The sequence below is a fragment of the Cinclus cinclus genome, chromosome 27 (genome assembly GCF_963662255.1).
Source record: "Cinclus cinclus chromosome 27, bCinCin1.1, whole genome shotgun sequence".
In the NCBI taxonomy this organism is placed as follows: domain Eukaryota; kingdom Metazoa; phylum Chordata; class Aves; order Passeriformes; family Cinclidae; genus Cinclus; species Cinclus cinclus.
The window spans coordinates 5,699,028-5,721,417 of record NC_085072.1 but is presented as its reverse complement, the minus strand read 5'-3'; the positions used below and the strand labels follow the sequence as shown (position 1 = coordinate 5,721,417).

The 22,390-nt window shown below is 57.4% G+C and overlaps 2 protein-coding genes across 3 annotated transcripts; one reads left to right on the top strand and one right to left on the bottom strand.

Moving 5' to 3' along the window:
• The first annotated feature begins 208 nt into the window (after positions 1-208).
• On the top strand, positions 209-14,493 carry STRIP1 (striatin interacting protein 1). Of its 2 annotated transcripts, none has more exons than XM_062509651.1 (21): positions 209-349; positions 2,277-2,346; positions 2,604-2,678; positions 4,400-4,534; positions 5,933-6,053; positions 6,342-6,410; positions 6,800-6,906; positions 7,251-7,378; positions 8,263-8,445; positions 8,528-8,745; positions 9,059-9,124; positions 9,319-9,382; positions 9,826-9,897; positions 10,184-10,258; positions 10,419-10,516; positions 10,896-11,022; positions 11,116-11,216; positions 11,430-11,496; positions 12,245-12,349; positions 12,517-12,721; positions 13,765-14,493. In XM_062509651.1, the coding sequence occupies exons 1-21, from the start codon at positions 224-226 to the stop codon at positions 14,010-14,012; spliced, it is 2,460 nt and encodes an 819-aa protein (XP_062365635.1). In that variant the 5' UTR covers positions 209-223; the 3' UTR covers positions 14,013-14,493. The 2 variants fall into 2 exon arrangements, with proteins under 2 accessions (XP_062365635.1, XP_062365636.1); XM_062509652.1 differs by lacking the exon at positions 209-349 and adding an exon at positions 610-674.
• Positions 14,494-16,836: 2,343 nt separating this feature from the next.
• ALX3 (ALX homeobox 3) lies at positions 16,837-22,164 on the bottom strand. Its single transcript, XM_062509425.1, has 4 exons — positions 21,918-22,164; positions 18,504-18,805; positions 17,328-17,390; positions 16,837-17,142 (listed from the first exon to the last, which is right to left on the bottom strand). Exons 1-4 carry the CDS (start codon positions 22,162-22,164, stop codon positions 16,837-16,839), a joined length of 918 nt encoding a protein of 305 aa, XP_062365409.1.
• Between the last annotated feature and the right edge of the window lie 226 nt (positions 22,165-22,390).

The window sequence follows — 22,390 nt, the reverse complement described above, 5'->3', positions numbered from 1 at the left end:
GCCGTCCGCGGCCGCCGGGGGCGGGCAGCGCCGGCCGTGACGCGGCCGCCACGGGGGAGCGGCGGGAGCGGCGGGCGGAGCTGCATCGCACCCACCGGAGACACCGGCGCTCCCCCAGGTGCCACTCCCAACATGGCGGCGGCGCTGCCCCGGCTCTCCCTGCCGCTCCCGCGAGAGGAGGGGGTGAGTCCTCGCGAGAGCGCGGCGCGGCGGAGCGGCCGACATGGAGCCGAGTGGCGGCTCCGGGCCGGGCCCGGTCGCGGTCCCGGGGAACAACAAGGGCCGTGGTGGGGCTGCCGCGCCCGGGAGGGGCCGCGACTTGGCCCGGCCGCCGCGCAAGGACTCCGAGGTCAGCGCCGCCGCCGCTGGGAGCGGGGTGGCCTTTCCGGGCGGGGCGGGCCGCGCCGGGCCTCGTCCAGGGCCTGTCCATGGGTGCCGGTGCCCAGGGGCGGTGCCAGTGTCCGGCTCTTCCATCCCGGCTTGGGCACCGCCTTTCCCGGGATTAGCCCAGGACCAACCCGTCCGCTGGCTCCGGTGCTCCAGTACTGGTCTCAGGGCTGGTCCTGGACCGGCCGCTCCCTCGGTACCGCTTCCTTGGCGCAGTGGTCCCGGGCTGTGGAGCCGAGAGGCCTCTCCCTGCCCGGCCTACTCGGAACTTGGGCTGCCTGGTCTCGGTCGGTGCCTGTTTCCCCTTCATCAATCCCTTCCCCAGGTCCGGGCCGCTGTGGCTGGGCTGGGGCGTGAGGGTGGCTCGGTCCGCTGGTTCCAAACGGGAGTGACAGAGCTGGCCCGGGGGTCTCACAGCCCATCCGGGGGTTTTCTCGGTGTTACCGCTCGGTACCAGCCCGGGGTGGGGTGTCGGGTGCCGCTGCTGTGCTCCGACCAGGGGTGGATCCAGCAAGAGGTGACCAACCCCACCCCCCCGCTAATGAAACCCCGCGGTCCTGGAGTCGCCCTGAGCCTTGCGGGGTCAGGAGGGTTTTGTGGAGCTGAGGTATCCCAGGGCTTTTCCAAAGGATTTCACTTTTGGGATGGTCCCAGAGCCCTTCACACCCACGGGTTCCTCAGAAAGGTCCCTGGAATGCCAAGGGAAGGATGCAAGGGGGAATCTTGGAGAGCCTGAGCTGCTGGGGAGGCTCCCAGCAGAGCAGAACCAGCACAAGGCAGGGGTTTGGAGCTACCCCTGTCTCAGACTCTGGAATTTGGAATTGTTCTGATGGTGGGTTTGCCCCTGTAGCAGGAGTGGGAGAGCCCAAATTTAGGAGAGTTTTGCTGTGGATTTGCCTCATTCAGGGGTGGGTGCCCCAAAATTTGTGTGGTTTGGTTCTGGGTGTGCCCCTTCTTCAGAACTGTGTGCCCCAAAGTTTAGGATGGTTCTGCTGTGGCTCTGCTCCTCACTCAGGGGTGGGTGTCCCAAGAGGGTTCTGGTGTGAGTCTGCCATGTACTCAGGAGTGTGTGTCCCAAAATTCTGCTCGCGGTCTACCTCTCCCTCAGAAGTGGGAGCTCCAAAATTCAGGAGCATTCTGGTGTGTATCTGCCCCTCACTCAGGAGTGGGAGTCCCATCATTCAGGAGAATTATGCTCTGGGTCTGCCTCATACAAGAGTGGGAGCCCCAAAATTTGGGATGGTTTTTATATGGGTCTGCCCCTCACTCAGCAGGGCATGAGGATTCTGTTCTGGATCCTCCCTGTGCTCAGAAATGGGAGCCTCATAATTCAGGAGAGTTCTGGTGAGGATTCACCCCATGCTCAGGATCCTGAAATTTGTGAGGGTCTTGCTTGTGTGTCTGCCCCTGGGTAGATGTTCTTGATTTCCCTAAAGGGAGCAGATATTTTGTGCTCTAGAGGTTTTCCTGGATGGTTTTGCAGCCTTACCAGAACTGTTTGGAGTCGTTTCATCCTCACCGTTTGCTGGTATGGCACAGGGGGATAGCCCAAATTTTCCCAATTTTGTGTGAAATGAGTGAGCTCTGAGAGCTCCCTGATGTCACAGAAGCCTCTTCCTGTCCTCTGCTGTGTTGTGCTTTGGGGGCTCCCCCCGTGCTTTGGGGGTGCTGCAGTGGCTCCATGCGGCACAGCCGATGGAGATGCAGGAGGTGGGCTGGAGTTGCCTCGGTAACGTTTGTGCTGCTGCAGGAATGTTTCTGGTCCCTAAACCGGGAAAACCAGCCCTGAATTTGCAGGAGGATGAGGTGAATTGTGAGTCTTTTCAGGGATTTTGGTTTTCCTGAAATACGCTGTAATGGAACTGATTCTTTTCCCCCCGTGTTTTCAGGGCTATTCAGAGTCACCAGACCTGGAGTTCGAATATGCAGACATGGATAAATGGACAGCAGAGCTGTCGGGTAAGGAATTCTTCTGTGATGGATCAATTAATCAACCCTGATTTCCTCTCCTGGTAGAATTAAATGAACTCTGTCAATTCCAGTACTGCTTTGTTATTATGTTTAAACACTGTATTGTTGCTAAAAGGGATAGGATGTTTAATTAATACTTTTGCCTTACACTGGATGGCGTTTTATTGCATTTTGATGTTTTGGCTGTAACTGCAGTTCCCAGGGCTGAGTTGCAGCTCGGTGCATGTTTTCTCCTCTTTTGGCAGAGCTGTACAGCTACACAGAAGGACCAGAGTTCCTGCTTAACCGAAAATGCTTTGAGGAGGACTTCAGGATCCACAGTAAGAGCCTTTTTCTGGATTCCTCCTCCCCTGGGGAGGGACAGGGATTTCTCTTCCTGGAGGAGAGGAGCCTGATGCCAGAGCTCACTGGGGTCTGTTGCTACTCCTAAGGGACAGCTCTGATCTCTGCTCCCTGTGACAGGGACAGGAGTCAAGGGACAGGAGCTGTGTCAGGGGAGGGTCAGGTTGGATATCAGGGAAAGGTTCTTCCCCCAGAGAGTACTGCTGGGCACTGCTCAGGCTCCCCAGGGAATGGGCACAGCCCTAAGAATGCCAGAGCTCCAGGAGTGTTTGGATGGCGCTCTCAGCACCCCAGGGAGATTTTGGTATGTCCTGTGCATGGCCAGGAGGTGGCCTCTATAATCCTGGTAGGTCTTCTGCAGCTCAGGAGATTCCATGATGGCATGACTGATGTAGTGACCTGCTGGACAGCAGGAGACATCCCTCAGCCATCACACATCCTGGGAGTCCTTCCCCCAGCAGCACTGCAGCATGGTCCCTGTGCTGAGCCTGGAACTCGAGTGTCCCCTGGCTGTGCCATACCCAGAACTCGAGTGTCCCCTGGCTGTGCCATACCCAGAACTCGAGTGTCCCCTGGCTATGCCAAGCCCAGAACTCGAGTGTCCCCTGGCTGTGCTGTGCCATACCCAGAACTCGAGTGTCCCCCGGCTGTGCCGTGCCCAGAACTCGCGTGTCCCCCGGCTGTGCTGTGCCATACCCAGAACTCGAGTGTCCCCTGGCTGTGCCATACCCAGAACTCGAGTGTCCCCTGGCTGTGCAGAGCCCAGAACTCGAGTGTCCCCTGGCTGTGCTGTGCCATACCCAGAACTCGAGTGTCCCCCGGCTGTGCCGTGCCCAGAACTCGCGTGTCCCCCGGCTGTGCTGTGCCATACCCAGAACTCGAGTGTCCCCTGGCTGTGCCATACCCAGAACTCGAGTGTCCCCTGGCTGTGCAGAGCCCAGAACTCGAGTGTCCCCTGGCTGTGCTGTGCCATACCCAGAACTCGAGTGTCCCCCGGCTGTGCCGTGCCCAGAACTCGAGTGTCCCCTGGCTGTGCAGAGCCCAGAACTCGAGTGTCCCCTGGCTGTGCCATACTCAGAACTCGAGTGTCCCCTGGCTGTGCCGTGCCCAGAACTCGAGTGTCCCCTGGCTGTGCAGAGCCCAGAACTCGAGTGTCCCCTGGCTGTGCTGTGCCATACCCAGAACTCGAGTGTCCCCCGGCTGTGCCGTGCCCAGAACTCGAGTGTCCCCTGGCTGTGCAGAGCCCAGAACTCGAGTGTCCCCTGGCTGTGCTGTGCCGTGCCCAGAACTCGAGTGTCCCCTGGCTCTGCCGTGCCCAGAACTCGAGTGTCCCCTGGCTGTGCAGAGCCCAGAACTCGAGTGTCCCCCGGCTGTGCTGTGCCATACCCAGAACTCGAGTGTCCCCTGGCTGTGCTGTGCCATACCCAGAACTCGAGTGTCCCCTGGCTGTGCAGAGCCCAGAACTCGAGTGTCCCCCGGCTGTGCTGTGCCATACCCAGAACTCGAGTGTCCCCTGGCTGTGCAGAGCCCAGAACTCGAGTGTCCCCTGGCTGTGCTGTGCCATACCCAGAACTCGAGTGTCCCCTGGCTGTGCAGAGCCCAGAACTCGAGTGTCCCCTGGCTGTGCAGAGCCCAGAACTCGAGTGTCCCCTGGCTGTGCCGTGCCCAAAGCCCTGCTTTGCCTTGCTGTGCTTTGCAGTGCGGGACAAGAAGTGGGCAGAGCTGGAGCGGACGCAGCACCGCACCCACGCCATGCGCCTGCTGGACGGGCTGGAGGTGACTGCACGGGAGAAGAGGCTGCGTGTGGCCAGGGCCATCCTCTACGTGGCACAAGGTGACACCTCTGCCCCTTGCTTCCCCCACTGCCAGGTCCAGAAAATGGATTGCATCGTGATATAGTTCACGTATGAGTGTTTTATATATTGTATAATGTAGTTATGCAATTAGATATACAATCATATACATTATATATGCGTGTACATTTTATATCTAGTGTGTATTTAAATAATACAGAACTCCTTTATGTTCATAAGGTTTTAATATATATATTATATATATGTATTTATAGATATTTAAAGATACTTAAAAATTAAATATATAAATATAAATACATATATATTTATATAAATTTATTTAAATAGAAGTGCATATATATTTATACTAATGTATTTATATTTAAACATATAAATATTAATATAAATAAAGATAATTCTTAAAGACATAAGATGTATTTATACATCTCATATACATTTACTGTATTATATATAATATATATACTATATAACAAAAATATGTAAAATATAGTTTTGTATTATATGTAGTATAATGTATAGTACTATATAATGTATGTATTGTAGATTATATTGTACCGTGTATTATAATGGTATATTTTTATGTATATATTATATGTGGGATTATATTGTCCTATGTCTCATATGTAATATGAGATAATTAATTATATAATTATATATTTATTTATATATAAAACAATACATATTTCTATGTATTTCCATATATTTATATACAACTATATATTATTACATATATACACATATAATTATAATATGTATACTATATATAACATTTGTATGTATATACTATATGTATGAGACAGTACAATATAATCTTATGAATGGCATATGCATAAAAATATTGAATTATAGCACGTATGCTGCACATAATACAATATAATCTACAATATATATAATAATCTCTATGTTGTATATGATATATTACATATATTACATGTTATGTCTTACATATAATACGTTGTGTATATATTTATGCATTATATATTATATATTAAATGCTATATGTATTTTATATATTATATATAGTCTATGTGATTAATATTGCATATTATACACAATATGTTATATATAATGTATGTAATATATCAATATATAATACAATGAATATATAGTATTAATATAATACAATAATTAACAATAATTACTAATTATTTTAATATTTACTATCTTGATCAATTTTCATTCCTTGGGGATTTCTTTCCACCTGGGCTGTCTGGAATGGGGCTGAATCTCATGGGACCTGGTCGTTTAGAGCAGTTTGCCCCAAAATTTGGCTGCTTTCCCTGTGTTACGGCAGTTCTGCAGACCTGGAATGGGTTCCATCCCGTGCATTAGTTTTTCCCTCCCTCTGAAGGGTGTGTTTTCCATACAAAGTGCTGTGGGGGGCCCGTGGGGCTGGGGTCAGCAGGGTCTCCTCGCAGGCACCTTCGGGGAGTGCAGCTCTGAGGCCGAGGTGCAGGCGTGGATGAGGTACAACATCTTCCTGCTGCTGGAAGTGGGAACCTTCAACGCCTTGGTGGAGCTGCTGAACATGGAGATTGAGTGAGTACTGTGGGAAAACCCTTCTGGAGTGGCTCTGGAGTCACCAGAGTGATTCCTATTGTGTTGGGTGGATGTGTCATGTAGGATTATACGTGATTTCTCCTGAGATTCCCAATGAATCAAATGCCTGGCAGCAAACGGGCAGCTCTGCTCCTCTTCCCGTGGCTGCACCGGGAGCAGGGAGTTCATGCAGCAGTGTCTGTCTCAGGGTTTGGAGCTGGCATGTGGAGTGCCCATGACAGAGTTTGAATTCTCCCAGATTCCCTCTGAGCTGTTCTCCCTCCACAGCAACAGTGCAGCCTGTTCCAGTGCCGTGAGGAAACCGGCCATTTCCCTGGCTGACAGCACTGACCTCAGGTAAGGAGTGGGAATGGGGGGACCGGGGGGGGGACCAGGAGGGGGGGCAGGCTTTTCTGGGAGCTTTGGGAGGCTGGGACAGACACTGGAAGGGGTCCCAGAGCTGTCCCAGCTCTGAGAGTCTCCACAGGTGTCTGTCATGCTCAGGCTGCACTGTAGGAATGGGGCAGATGGGGGATATGAAGGCAGTAAAATTTGGGAAAGCAGATTTTTTTCCTGTTTGGACTTGCAGAGACTTTTCCCCCCAGTGCCTGTGTGCTGGTGTGGAGCAGGTACATGAATTGTGGATGTGGTCTGGGTTGCTCCAGCTTCTCCTTGAGCCCTGGGTGCTGACAGTACTTCCATAACTTATCCAAGCCTCTGGGATTTAGCTGCCCTGGGTTTTGCAGGGTGCTGCTGAACATCATGTACCTGATTGTGGAGACTGTGCGACAGGAGGCCGAGGGGGACAAGCCTGAGTGGAAGAGCATGAGGCAAACCTTCCGAGCAGAGCTGGGTGAGGACCAGGAGCTGGGATAGAGCTGCCAGGGCTGGAGACAGTGACATGAGATTTGGCTCTAGGGGTCAGATAATAGCGACTGGCAGCACTGGGTTGGTTTCTGCTCAACTTGTGGGGCAGAGGGAGGTGAGCAGAGGAAGCCATCCAGCCTTTTCTGCTGCTGGGTGCTCTCTCCCTGGGAAAAAAATGGAATGTTGGAGCTGTTACCATGCTCTCAGCTTAGAGGTAAGAAATTATGGAGTTTACGAGGCCATGGAAGGGGAGAGGGAGCTGGTGATGCTGGTGATTGCGGTGAGGCCAGAGGTGAGGAATTGCTGGATGATGGTGCTGTGTGTTTCCAGGAGCTCCCCTGTACAACAATGAGCCCTTTTCTGTCATGCTCTTTGGGATGGTGACCAAATTCTGCAGTGGCCACGCTCCACACTTCCCCATGAAGAAGGTGCTGCTTCTCCTCTGGAAGACTGTGCTGGTAAGGAGAGGATGTGGGATGTGTGGTTTGATACTTGGCAGAGGAGGGAATTCTGCTCTCAAGACTTGGCTGTAACTGCTCCATCCTCTTGTCCTGGTGTTCAGTTTTCCTTTCAAACCAAGCCCAGGTTTTCCCTCTTAGGGAAGGATTGGATATTGGTGTCTGGAGCTGGATACTAAAGATAGACTCAAAGCAAGGTCCCTGGGTGGGGAAAGGAAAGCTCTGGACACTGCAGTTGTGGATGCCTGGACATCCTCCTGTCCCTCCTGCCTCTCTCAGTGACAAGAGGAGCACAGGACAGGCAGCTCCTATTTGAAACCCTGGGGAAGGATTTGGGAGGCTGGAGCATGTCCAAGGAGGGGAGCATTGCTGGGGAAGGGTCTGGAGTGGCTGAAGGAGCTGGGAAAGGGGCTCAGCCTGGAGAAGGGAAGGCTCAGGGAGGACCTTTGGCTCTGCACAACTCCCTGACAGGAGGGGACAGCCAGGTGGGGGTCAGGCTCTGGTCCCAGGCAAAAAGAGACAGAACAAGAGAAAACAACACGAAGCTGTGCCAGGGGAGGTTTAGATTGGATATTGGGAAATTTCTTTCATGGAAAGAGTGGTCAGGCATTGGCACAGGCTGCTCAGGACAGTGTTGGAGTCACCATCCCCAGGGGGATTTAAAGGACATGTAGGTGTGGCACCTGGGGACATGGATTAGTGGTGGCTTGGCAGTGCTGTGGGAGGAGTTGGACTCAATGATCTCAGGGAGCTTTTCCAACCTGATTGTTTCTGTGATTCTGCAAAGTGAGTTTGAGAATGTAGATGTAGAGAGTAGTTTGAGAGGGCAGATGTAGATACCCCTGTAGCCCCCCATGCTCAGCATGTTGTGGTGTCCCTTGCAGTGCACCCTGGGAGGGTTTGAGGAGCTGCAGAGCATGAAGGCAGAGAAGAGGGAGATGCTGGGCCTGCCGCCGCTGCCCGAGGACAGCATCCAGGTGATCCGCAACATGCGGGCGGCCTCCCCGCCCGCCTCCGCCTCCGACCTCATCGAGCAGCAGCAGAAACGCGGCCGGAGGGAGCACAAGGTGGGGACGGGGACATTAAGGATGCCACTGCCTGGTCTGGGCTTCTTTTCAGGATATTCCCTTCCTGCTCTCCCTGCTCCAGGCCCTCATTAAGCAGGATAACCTTGATGCCTTCAACGAGCGGGATCCGTACAAAGCCGATGACTCCCGTGAGGAAGAAGAGGAAAATGATGATGACAACAGCCTGGAGGGAGAGACCTTCCCTCTGGAACGGGATGAAGTGATGCCTCCCCCCACCCAGCACCCCCCCAGTGACCGCATCACCTGCCCCAAAGGGCTGCCCTGGGCCCCCAAGGTCCGGTGAGTGGGGGGCTCCCTGTTGGGAGAACTAGAGCAGGGTCAGGGAAACGAAGGCTGTTGGATTTTGCCTGTTGGGATGTTGAGATTCAGATCCCTGAATCTCAGCAGGAATATAGGGAGGGTGTTTGAGATGGGGTGGTCACTTTGATGGATGTTCTCTTGCGGAGCTGGCTGGGCACCCTTTACCTGACCACAAGGCTTTTCCCTCTGCCTGTGCTGTGCCTTTCCCTGTGGCGTGCCTTTCCCTGTGCCTGGCTGGGCATCTTGCAGATGCACAGGAAGATGAGACTCTTTCCTCCCCCCTTTGCTGCAGGGAGAAGGACATTGAGATGTTCCTGGAATCCAGCCGCAGCAAATTCATCGGCTACACGCTGGGCAGGTGGGTTCAGAGCCAGCCCGGCACTGCCATTGTGGGTGGCCTGTGGGAGAGGCCAGTTTGGGGGCTGCTTTTGTCTCTGCATAGCAGTAGAGAAGGCTTTGGCTGGCTGGTTTATGGCTTCATCCCTGGGTGGTCTCTGCCTCACCCCTGGGTGCTCAGCCCTGCTCCCAGCCTGACTCTTTTCCCTCCTCCAGTGACACCAACACTGTGGTGGGCTTGCCCAGGCCCATCCATGAGAGCATTCGCACCCTGAAGCTGGTGAGTTAAGGAATTCCTCCAGCCCCTGCTGCTGTATGGGTGCCCCTTGCCCATCTCCCTGCTCCCATCTCAGCTCAGGGTGGATTTTCCTGATAATTTGCCCCTTCCTCCACCCAGTGGTGAGAGAACAGCATTAAGCTTTCTTCTCATCCAGGACTCACAGGTTGTCTGAGCCCCTTCCTTAGGGGATTCCATCCCTTCCTTAGGGGCTCCATCCCTTCCTTAGGGGGTTTTATCCCTTTCTTAAGGGATTTTATTCCTCACTTCATGTCTTCATCCCTTTCCTACTGGCCTTGTCCCAGACCGGAGTCCAGCAGCTCCCCCCCCTGCACATTACACAGGTCACCCCTGGGACGGGGATCTGGAAGGGATGGAGCAGATGGTGGGAGCAGGCTGGGGGCAGCACTGGGGGACTGTGGTGACCCTGTCCTGTCCCCCTGCAGCACAAGTACACGTCCATTGCTGAGGTGCAGGTGCACATGGAAGAGGAGTACCTGCGCTCTCCACTCTCCGGAGTGAGTGCGGGAATGGGATGGGATGGGATGGGATGGGATGGGATGGGATGGGATGGGATGGGATGGGATGGGATGGGATGGGATGGGATGGGATGGGATGGGAGCTGGGGCCACTTGGTCCTGCCAGTATTTTTGGCAGGGCTGAGGGGTCTGTTTTGCTGAAGAAGGGGTTCTCTGGGGCAGAGGGGGTTGGGGCAGGAGTTGGGGGTATCCTGCCCTTGGGTTCATGCCCCATGGTGCTGGTGGCAGCTCCTGGATGAGGTTTTCTGGTCTCTCCTGGCACCAGGGGGAAGAGGAAGTGGAGCAAGTCCCTGCAGAGATCCTGTACCAGGGCCTGCTGCCCAGCCTGCCCCAGTACATGGTGAGCTGGGGAGCACTGGGATCCCCTGGATCAGTCTCTTTCCAGTGATGCATGCCAGGTTTTCACCCTCTCCCCTGTTCCTCCCTCCTGTAGTGGGGAAAGGGTCTGTGGCCAGTCCCCTGCAGTTCTCACTCCCCCTCAATCTCTTCCTTCTGCCCAGATTGCTCTGCTGAAGATCCTGCTGGCTGCAGCCCCCACCTCCAAAGCCAAGACAGACTCCATCAACATCCTGGCAGATGTCCTGCCAGAGGAGATGCCGTGAGTGACTGTGGAGCAGAGGAGCTGGCTGGGGCTGGGCAGGGAAGGAGGGATGGGAGGGAGCTGCAAGAATGACCAGGTGTGGGCTGGGGCTCCCGGGGGGATGTGAGCCTGCTCTGCCCTGGATTGTGCCCTGCAGGAACTGGGAGGGGCAGACCTTGTCCCAGCCCAAGGGCTATGGAATCATGGAATGTTTTGGTTGGGAAGGGACCTTAGAGCTCACCCAGTTCCACCCCCTCCCACTGGCAGGGACACTTTCCACTAGAGCAGGTTAGGCTTGGACTTTTCTAGGGGTGGGGCAGCCACAGCTTCCCTGGACAGCTTGTGCCGCCCTGAGAGGGAAGAAATCCTCCTGATCCAATCCCTCTGTGTCCCTCAGGACCACGGTGCTGCAGAGCATGAAGCTGGGTGTGGATGTCAATCGGCACAAGGAGATCATCGTCAAGGCCATCTCCGCCGTGCTGCTGCTCCTGCTCAAGCACTTCAAGCTCAACCACATCTACCAGGTGAGGTGGGCCGGGGTCCAGCTGTACCTGTAGGTCTTTGGGCACGGCAGGACCCCGAATGGGTCCCTGTTCACCCACGTTTCTCCTCCCCAGTTTGAGTACATGGCCCAACACCTGGTCTTTGCCAACTGCATCCCACTCATCCTCAAGTTCTTCAACCAGAACATCATGTCCTACATCACTGCCAAGAACAGGTGAGGGAGAACAGTGCCCACCTGCATTCCTGGGGGATGTGGGGAGGGGTCCCTGTTTCTTTGGCCCCTCTGCAGTCTCTCCATGGTAGTGGCTCAGACAGACCTGGAAAGTTTCCTGGAAAGTTCTGTAGTGGGTGGGAAGTGGGGGTTGCATTACCCCCAGGCCAGGGGGGATCTGGGGGAACAGCATGACCACCCCTCTCCCTCCTGCAGCATCTCCGTGCTGGACTATCCCTACTGTGTTGTGCATGAGCTGCCAGAGCTGACAGCAGAGAGCCTGGTGAGTCCTCCTGCTGGGACGGCCCTGGCTCCTGGGCTGCTTCCTGGGGGAATTTGGGGTGCAGGGAGGCAGCAGGGCTCCAGCACCCAGCCCTTGCACCCTCAGCTCTCCTGTGCTCGGCCCCTGCTGCTGCTGGGATTTGGGGAGGAGGATGGAGACGGCAGATGTCTGCTGGGGTGGAGTGTGTCCAGAGAAGGGAATGGAGCTGGGGAAGGGGCTGGAGCACCAGGAGCAGCTGAGGGAGCTGGTGGGGGACTCAACCTGGAGAAAAGAAGGCTCAGAGGGAACCTTCTGGCTCTTCACAACTCCCTGACTGGAGCGTGGATCTGGGGGTTCAGATTCTGGTCCCAAGGAACAAGGGACAGGACAAGAGAAAATGGCCTCAAGCTGTGCCAGAGGAAGCTCAGGTTGGATATTGGAGAAAAATTCTTTGTGAAAAGGATGGTCAGGCACTGGTACAAGCTGGCCAGGGCAGTGTTGGAGTCACCAATCCTGGAAGTGTTCAAAAAATGTGTGGATGTGGATGTGGCACTTGGGGACAGGGATAACTGGTGGCTTTGGCAGTGCCGGGGGAGCAGTTGGACTTGATGATCTTAGAGGAGTTTCCCAATCTTAACAGTTCCATGAGTGGATGATTCCATGCCCACACACTGTACTGGCCCCTTTGGATGTGGCTCCTCAGATCACCAGAGCCTCCCCTCATCCCCACTCCAATCCCTTGCCTGACCCTGCGTGTCCTTCCCCACAGGAAGCTGGAGACAACAACCAGTTCTGCTGGCGGAACCTCTTCTCCTGCATAAACCTCCTGCGCATCCTGAACAAACTGACCAAGTGGAAGCATTCCCGCACCATGGTGAGGGCTGGGAGTGTTGGGGCTGGGAATGTTCTGGAGTTCAGCGTGGCCAGGCGCCTGCACTGGGGATAACCCCGTGCTTGGTGGGGAGCGAGGAGCGGGCAGGGGAATGGGGGAGGTGTCGGCACAGGAATCCATCCCAGTGGGATCTGGGAATGTTCTGGCAGATGCTGGTGGTGTTCAAGTCGGCGCCGATCCTGAAGCGGGCTCTGAAGGTGAAGCAGGCCATGATGCAGCTCTACGTGCTGAAGCTGCTCAAGGTGCAGACCAAGTACCTGGGCCGACAGTGGAGGAAGAGCAACATGAAAACCATGTCAGCCATTTACCAGAAAGTGCGGCACCGCCTCAACGATGACTGGGCCTACGGCAATGGTACATCCTGGCACCCCTGGCATTCCCAGCCCTCCCACTCCTCGGTCTGTGCCCCCAGCTTGTCCCCTGGGGCTTGGGCAGGTGTGCTGAGCTGACCTTGGTGCACCTTGGCTGGTTGAACTTGACCAGGTGCCCACCAAGCTGCTCTATCTCTCCCTTTCCCAGCTGGACAGGGCAGAGAAAATCAGATGTAGGTTGAGATAAGTAGTTTAGTACAGCAAGAGCAGAAAAAAAAAGTTTGTTCCCTACTTCCCAACAGCAAGTGATGTTCAGCCACTTGCAGGAAGTCAGGCTGCAGCACGTGGAGTGGCTGCTCTGGAAGGCATATGTTTTAAATAACAAATGCCCCATCATTCCTTCTCCTTTCCTTAGCTTTTATATCTGATCTGACATCACAGAGTCTGGAATATTCCCTTGGCTAATTTGGGTCAGCTGGCCTGTGTCCCCTCCCAGGATCTTGCCCACTTCCATGTGCTTGATGGGGTGGGAATGTGCTGGGAGATAGTGCTGGTGCTGTGCCTGTGGTGGGGATGCTGGAAGTGGTGCTGGAGCTGTTGGTGGCTCCTGGCTCTGCACTTGTGGAAGTGGGTGCTGGGGCTGTGTGGGTTCTTGGGAGGAGAGAGAACCAAAGGATATTCCAAACCCTGTGACATCATGCTCACAATATAAAGTGGGGGGAAGAAGGAGGAATTGGGGGATGTTGGGAGTGATGGTGTTTGTCTTCCAAATCACCATTCCCTGGGATAGGGCCTTGTTCTTCAGAAGGTGCTGAGCACCTGCCTGCTCATGGGAAGCAGGGAATTCCTAGTTTTTCTTTCCTTGTGTTGGCAGAGCTTTTGCTTTCTTTGTTAAGCTGTCTTTTATCCCGGCCCACCAGTTTTCCGTCTTTTACCCTCCTGATTCTCCCTGCTCCAGCTGGTGGGGGAATGAGCAAGCGGCTGCATGGGGCTCGGTCTGGCTGGGGTTAAACCAGCACACCAAGGGCTTTGGGCTGGCTGAGGAGTCCCCAGCCCCTCTCTGACCGCTCTCATCCCTGTTCCCAGACCTGGATGCCCGTCCCTGGGATTTCCAGGCAGAGGAGTGTGCCCTGCGTGCCAGCATCGAGCGCTTCAACTCGCGGCGCTACGACCGGGCCCACGGCAACCCCGACTTCCTGCCCGTGGATAACTGCCTGCAGAGTGTGCTGGGCCAGCGTGTGGACCTGCCCGAGGATTTCCAGGTCAACTACGACCTGTGGCTGGAGCGGGAGGTCTTCTCCCGGCCCATCTCCTGGGAGGAGCTGCTGCAGTGATGGACTGGATGCTGGAAGGCAGAATGGGTTGCTTGGAGAGCTCGACGCTCACGTGCTGCCACAGGGCAGGGCGGCGAGGTGTGGGGGGGTCTGTGGGTGGATGCACTGCTGTGGTGGGCTTGGGAAGAAGATGGAGCTGAGGGGTCCTCGCTGAGACCACATCCTGACCCTCTGCCTTCTTCCAGGCTCACCCCAAAGCTGATGGTGCCCTGGGGGTTTCCTGTTGGGTGGAGGAATCTCTGCCCACCTCATGTGGTGCTTTCAGAGGCACCACCCTTCTCGTGACCCCCCGGCCAAGAAGGGGGAGCAGGTGGCAGTGTGGGAGCAGGGTCCTTGGGTGGGACACCAGGCTGGCCCTGCCCAGCCCCTCTGGGGGGTTAAGGAGCCTGGGGGGGGCCTGAGGGGCTGGGGTGACCTCCCCTCAGCCCACGAGGGGTGCAGGAGCTGTACATATATTATATATATTTGGTGATACCTCTGCCCCAAGCGTGCCTGGGCTCTGTCCGTGTTCCTGACCGTCGTGCCTGGATGAGAGTTCCTCATCCCATGTCCTTTTCCCCACTCATCCCTCAAACCCCAGGGGGTACACAGCCCCTCACCAAAAGGTTTAGTCTTATCTTGCACCCAGGTCCATTGGTTTGGAGGGGCTGGTGGCCTTGAGGGGAGCAGGTTCTTGCAGGCATTTGCCTGTCCATTCACTGAACCCTCCCCCAGCTGTGTCCTGAGATTTCTGACACCAGTGTGGTGTTACACTGGAATTTTCTTTGGTCCCTGCTCCCAGCGGAAGATCCTGTGTTCAAATCCTGCCAGAGCTGAGCCTTGCACGTGGCCTGGCCTCAGTTTTCCTGGCAGAGGGGCAGCAGCAGCCCTGGGAGATGAAATCCTGGGGATTCACCTTGATTTGAGGCAGGGATTTGCAGAGATGGCTGTGGGCAGAGGGAGACTGGCACAGGCCCAATTCCCACCCCATCATCTACTGGAGCTTCAGGAGTGAATCCAGCTGTGGGGATGCTCAGTCCCAGCCCTGGAAGCAGCAAACTCGACCTTATGAGGCATAAGAGAAATTCTGTGGGCTCAGCATGGATGGTAGCATGCCCTTAATCCGTGCCTGGAGCTGTCCCCATCCTGCCCTCTTCCCCTGAGGCCAGGGGTGACATCGAGCTGGAGCCCCAAATCCCTCTGGGTGCCCAGAGCTGCACCCTGACCTTGTGCCCCTGTGGGCAGCACAAAGCCAGGCTCTGGATGTGCCTCCTGGAGGGCTGGATGTGCCCCCGGGATCCTGCCAGGGCTGCATCCCCCAGCACCCACCTGGGTGCTTCCAGCACCGTCCTGCCCCCCAAACCCATTCCCAGCACTAGAAGGGGCCTGAGGAGCCTGTTGGGAATCTCCATCCCCACCCTCTCCCCTGGCTTTATAGGGCTGCTGGAGCCATAATTACCTTATGAAAAATGTGGTTTATTGTTTAGAAATGAATAACAAACTCCCTGCTGGTGGGAGGGGGTGTGAGATGTCCTGGGTGAGGGTGGGCAGCACTGGGCTGTGCCCAGGGTGCCAGGGCTTGGCTGAAAACCTCAGAATTTGGCCCAGATGGGGCTGGAACAGCAGGTTTGGTACCTCCCCGAGGGGGATTCAGTGCCCCACAGGGGTGTTCCCCTCATCAGGATGTGAGAGCTGGGTCAGGGGAGCATTGCAGGTTTTGTTTTGGGGGGGGAGGGGGGTGGTGGGGAGGGGTTTGGCCCAGAAGTGTCCCTGGGGCTGTGCCAGCATCTCCTGGTGCTGGAGTGGACATGGTTGTTCCTGGCTTCATTTTTTGGTGTCTCCCCACAGTGGAGGAGATCACAGTGGGTGAAGGGGGGCGGACAGGACGGGCTGGCTCTTGGCGGGGCTCAGGGGTCCCCCTGGAGACCCCAGAGCAGATGAAGCACGTTGGGTACAATGAGGTGCCACCCTCCCCCAAGACTGGCCATGCAGGTACCAGCAGTAACATGCAGGACCCTGCAAAATGCCAGTCCCCTGCTGCCCCCCCAAAATCGACCAGTGGTGCCCCCAACACCCCAGCTGGAGCACCTGGGAGGGTTCCCACCTGCTGGGATTAAAACCTTCCCGAGGGGTATCAGGGTCACCCCCCCCACAGGGAAACAGCCTTCAATTTGGGGTGCTTTATCCTGGTAGCCCCCGCATCATGGATTTATTACCCATCCCAGGGCCTTATTTCCCCTCCAAGAGGGAGCAGAACGAGCTGCGATGTTCCAGGGAGGAGCTCTGGGGCTCCTTGGCTCTGCCCGCAGTACCCCCGAGCACCAGCGGCTGTCCCAGTCCAGCCACTCTTCCCAGTATGAGACTGGGAGAGCTAGACCCAATTTCTGCCGTTGCTGGTTGCACTAGGCCGGGGGTGAGCGGCCAAATTTGAGTTGGGGTGGGGGGGGAAGAGAATTGTCCCCAAAACTCCTCAGCTCCCCATGGGCAGTCTCCTCCCCAGCCGCACCCACGGCTGGCACTGCCCGAGTCAGGAAACAAAAATCTTCATCAAACCCCGGTCACTGAAGGTGCTGGGAGGACTCAGGCAGCTTGGGGAGCCATTTCTGGGGTCCCGAGCTGCCAGTGCCAGTCCTGCTGGGGCGACCTGGGTTTGGGGGCACCTGTTTTTCCTCCCCACAGCCCCCCTTTGTCCCCTCTCAGCTGGGGTGGGGGGTGCGGGAGAGCTCGGGGTGTGCAGAGACGGGGTGAAGGTGACCCCACCACCCTGCCCCCACTCCCTGGTACCGAGGGGCTGGGGGGATACACTCCGGGGGGATGAGGGCTCCGTGTCCATCCTGCAGGGGGATCATGTGGCCCAATTCAGGAGGCTCCCGGCCCCCTCTTTGCCCTTCATCCTCAGTGGCATCAGGGTGGGCGCCTTGTAGTCGTGTTGGGGGGGCGGCTCGAACGGGTGGGGGGCCAGGGCCGGGGGGGGCAGCCCGTGCAGGGAGTAGAGGCTGTTGATGCCGGGGTGGGGGCCCGGGGAAGCAGGGATGCCCACGAAGCCATTGCTGGGAGCAGGGGGGTATGGGGACATGCAGGGGGATGGGATGCTCTCGGGGGGCAGCAGCCCTGGGGGGCTCCCAGGGCTCGGCCACAGGTTGTTCTGCAGCTGAAATAACAACAACAACAAAGCCTAAAATGAGGGTGGGGACATCACACCCTGCTCAGTTACCTTACATTCTGCCATAGATCCCACTCCCCCCTCTTCAGGATTCCTCTTATCCCACCTATGATCCCACTCTCCCTGGGATTGGGGGGACCCAGGGCTGGAGCAGTTCCCGTGGCACCTCTCACCTCCTGGATTTTCCCGTAGCGTTCCCGTTTCCTCCACTTGGCCCGGCGGTTCTGGAACCAAACCTGGGGGATGGAGGAGAGGGCTGAGGTGCGGGGACCCTTCCCCTGCCCGCTGCAGCCTCCTGCCGAGGTCCACGCTCCTCCCCGGCAGGGAAAGGCCGGACACGGTGCCCCAGCATTCCAGAGAGCCGGAGCCGAGCCGAAGAAGCTGCTCCGTGCTCAGCGTTAGAGCCCTGGCCTTTACCAACAGCAGGAATATCTTGTCCCGCTCCAAAATTGATCAGTCCTGCTCCGTGCATGATCCTTTCCCCTCCCTGGTGCTTCTGGGACTTGTTTATCCCAGATGTTGCTGCAGAACGAGGTTTTTTGGGTGCTGATGTCCCATCTGCACGTTCCCTCCGTGCTGGGGTGGGGACAATTCCAGCAGCACCTCCTGGAGAGGAGGATGCGCTACCGGGATATTTGGATTGAGGCTCTCGCGGCTACAGGTGGTTTCATCTCAGTCCACCCCAAATCTGGGTTCAGAGGCTCCGGTGGGCACTGGGTGGGTGCAGGCTCGGGGGACACTTCACCTGCCTGTGTCTTGTCCCCATTGCTGCTCCTGGGGATAGCAGCTCCCAGGCTCCCAGCGGGTGCTCCCTGCTCGGTTCCTTACTCTCCACCTGCATTTCCTCCCTGCTGGGAGCACCCTCCAGCTGCCTCTTCCCACTTGGAACTTGAAACCGCATGGAGACACCTCTGGAAGCAGCTCCCAGCAGAGCCGAGGGCTGAGGATCGGCCTCGTCCTGCCCCACGTCCCAGCGTGTGCCACCCCAGGCCCATCCACACGGGGCTCCCAGAGATTCCTCTCCTGAGCTAGGGAGGAGGGCAGGGAATGATGGATGCATGGGGGGCATCACGATTAGGACATTCTGAGGGGCGTGATTGTCACTGGCCTCCCAAATTTTGGCTCTTCCCACCTTTTGGGTGCTTGTCCAGGGGGAAAATGCGGAGAGTTCAGGTACAACCAATACCCACAGCAGCGGGTGCAGAGTGTGCACAGCCCGAGATTTTCCATCTGGGATTTAGCATATTCATGGGAAAACCAGCTTCTATCTCAGCATCACCTTGCAGACAGGGGAATCCCCCCTCCTGGCAGCCCCCAGGGTGTCCATGCCCATCCCTCTGTGCCCATACCTGCACCCTGGCTTCGGTCAGATCTGTGCGCAGTGCCAGCTGCTCCCGGGCATAGACATCAGGGTAATGTGTCTTCTGGAAAACCTTCTCCAGCTCCTCCAGCTGGAACGTGCTGAAGGTCGTCCTGTTCCTCCGCTTCTTGCTCTTGCTCTTGCCCAGGGGCTCGGGGAGCTCAGAGATTCCATGGTCCCGGAGGCTGCCCAGGGGTGCTGCCAGTGGGCACCCCAAGTCCTCTGGAGCTTTCAGGGGGACCCTGCAGGCTGCAGGAATTGCCTGGAACCCACCTTTGCAGCCCTTCTCACCTGGTGGGGGGAGAGGCACAGCACCAGGGGCTGTAAACAAAGACAGAGGAAAGGAAGCCCAGAACGGTCTGTGCCCCATCCCATCCCATCCCATCCCATCCCATCCCATCCCATCCCATCCCATCCCATCCCATCCCATCCCAACCCCCAGGGGATGTCGAGGTACTGCCCCAGGAGAAAGGGCTCAGCATGGACATGCAGCAGAGCAACTCCATCCCTGAGGAGGGGAAATTCCGTGTGGGATCCATGCTCATTGTGGGAGCTGTGGGCAAGAAAAGCTTCTGGAGGGTGGGGAAAACCTGGCTGGAGCAGCGGGTGCTCAGGGTCCCACTGGGGTGCTGCAAGTGCATAGGGAGGGGGCAGAGGAGGTGGGCACAGGGTTTTTTGCAGACAGTTCTGCTCCACTCTTCTCATCCCTCTCCTCCCACTCCCTTCCCTCACAGGCTGGTGCCTCCACCCGGCTCAGAGCCCAGAGCAGAGTCAACAAAGCCCACCAGTGACCCCAAACCCACCCTGGCTCGGCTGTATCCATCCCCCTGCACCTCAGAGAGTTCAGGGGGAGCTCTGTGCCCCTGAGGCAGCAGTGCCCTGCAGCTGCAGTACTGGGAAACACATAGAAAGGACTAAAAAATCCCGTCCTGTTTTTTTTTCTTTTTTTTTCCTGAAAAAAAGCTCCCCTTTCTCACCCTCCTCTGGGACCAGAGCAAGAAACCTGGGGGTTCCCCCCCATATCGGTGCTGCTGCATCACTGGGGTGGATGATGGAATGGGATCAAGGAGGAAAATCCCTGCCACACGTTTTGGGGGCCACCTCTGTACCCCCAGGAGGGTTGTTTGTCCCCACATGGGGACACAGAGAGCTTGGCACCTCCAGATGATTCCAGGTGTTGGGACTCCAATAGGCTGAGCCAGGGAAAGGAGAAGTGAGCGGGGAATTAACAGATGGGGAGGGGTGCCTTGGGGTCCCCTGTCTGCTGAGGGGACACAGAGGTGTCACCTGGGAAGGGACAACCTAAAAACGCTGGGTTTGCCCTGATCCCACCCCAGTCACCAGCTCCAGAGATTCAGGGTTTCTGCAGGTGGGGACCACTGGCTCCCTCAGAGAAGCAGGATCAGACCCACGGCCAGGAGGGGGAAATGTCTCCTTTGGGATGGATCATCCTTCCCAGCCCATTAACCAGCACAGCCCAAGAGAGCGGGGAAATGGGGTCCCCATGCTGTAGACCCACCCGGGGCTCTGCAGCCCCTAAAACAGCCCCCGCTAAGGCCTTTTCAAGCCTTTCGGTTTTGATTTTTGGTTGTTTTCTAATTAAGGCAATTTGGGGCTATGGAGCTGCCAAGCCCAGATCCAGCTGCTTTGAATTAATAAGAAATTGTAATTGGGGGGGGGGTGGTGTTTGGGGGGTGATTGCTCCTCATTCCTCTCAGTACTGACCTGTCTGGTCATGGATAACGGCAAAGGAATGAAACCAAATTGCCATTTCCTCCCTGCTTTGGCCTCCAAAGGGCTCAGCTGCTGGGCCAGAGGCTTTTAATGATTCAAAACCAAATCTCACCAAAGAGAAATATAACCAAACATAACCAAAATTAAGGGGAAAAAAAATGACCAAAATAAAATGCTGCTGCATAAAGCATCGAGTTTGAGTTTTTTCCCCATTTTTCAAAGGCAATGCAGCGCGTTTCCGAGTGACCCGCAGGTTTTGGCGTTGGAGACAAATAAATAAATAGCCCGAAAGAAGGAAAAAGCAGGAAGGCGCAAGATACAAGCACGTAACTAAATAAACACAGCGGCACTGGGGGACAAAGGGAAGATACAGAAATTTTTCTCCCACTCCTCCCTAAACTGACACCCCCCAAAAGATTCGGCGGCGCTGGGGAAGGCGGCAGCTGGGAAACAGCTGTACAATTCCTGGGATAATGGGGAAGGGAAGGAATTCCAAAGGATCATTAGTGAAGGGATGGGGGCATGGAAAGGACTCCCAGGAAGCGGGGGGATCACCCGTGGAACGGCAGCATCCCCCGCCGCAGCCGGAGCAGGTAAGCGCCGCGGCCGGGACTATCCCGGGGTTCCCTGCCGGCTTTTCCCGGCACTTCCCGAGGCTTTTTCTACCTGTTCCCCGAGACGGCTTTGCTGGGTCCCACCTGGTTCCCATTGCTCCTGCGGCGCTGCCTTTTGTTTCTTATATTAAAGCAAAAGTGGGAGTCCCGGAGGGAGCCCCCGACGGGCCCGGCTGGGAAAGCGCAAAGGAACCGCGGGACAACCCCGGGAATGAGCCTGGTCCTGTCCGAGCCTGGAGAAGGGTGCGGAGCCCCGGGCCACCCGGGCCAAGGGGAACCGGCTGCTCTGGAGCTCTGGACATGGGTACCGGGGAGACCTGGGGGCGCCGGAGCCCGGAACCAGAGCACTCTTATCCCGGAGCGGGCACCGGGGAGCCCCAGGGAACCGGGAGCGCTGGAGCTGCGGAGCGGGCACCGGGGAGCCCCAGGGAACCGGGAGCGCTGGAGCTGCGGAGCGGGCACCGGGGAGGGGGCTGCGCTGCCAGCCCCGCAGTCCGGCCTCCCCCGGAGCCCCGGGCCGGTCCGTGCGGCCGCACCGCGGCTGCTGCCGCCGGTCCTGCCCGGTGGGGGCCGGGGACCGGAGTCGGCGGCCGGTCGCGACTTTCCAGCCTCCTCCGGGGAGCGCGGCCGTTCTCCATCCCCAGTAACGGGAGCCTCCGCTCCCCACCCCGGGCCGGTCCCCGCCGTCGCGGCAGCGGGGCCGGGTCTCTCCCGCCGCCTTTTTTCCCCTCTTCCCCCCGTGTTTCTGAATGGGAACCGTCCCGGACACCCCGGTCTCTGTCGCGACGCTCGGCGGCACCGGCCCGTGCCGGCTCCCGCTCCCGTCGGGGGACGCACCGGTGGTCTCCGACGGGGCCATATCGCGACATTGGCCGCCTGGGAGAAGCCCGGGAGAGCGCGTCGGTGAAATGACGCTCTTGGAGGGGTCAGGGCTGGGGCTCCCGGCAGAACGCGAGGCCGCGGGCGGGAGGCAGAGAGGGGGGAAGAGAAGCAGGAGGGGCCGGGAGGGGTCGGCGGCCCCGGCCCCCCCCATCCACCCGCCGCTCCCCTGGTACCTGCAGCCCCGGCCGGGTACAGGGGCTTCCCATGCACGGCCACGGCGGGGGGGCCCGGGCTGGCGACCCCCAGGTACCGAGGCTCTGCCCGGAGCGGCGGGCAGCGGCCGGGCCGGGGGCTGAGCGGCGGCGGCCGCCGGTGGGGTCCCGGCGGACCGAGGGCGAAGGCGGTGGGAGTCCGGGGGACCCCCGGGGGACCCCCGGCCCGGCGAGGCGGGGGGAAGGCCGGGCAGCCCGGTGCGTCCATGGCGCAGGTTGGAGGGGACGGGGAAGGTCCGCGGGAGCGGATTTTGTGCGGGGCACCGGGAGGAGGGGGACGGGGGGCGATGGGGAGGGAGGGATCGGCCCGCAGCCCCCCCAGCCCGCACACCCCCCCCCCCCCCCCACTCCACAGCCAGTCACGTGCGTCCTCCCAGCCGCTTCGTTAACCCTCTAATCCCAAATCCTCCCCCCGCAGGGGACACTTTCCCGAG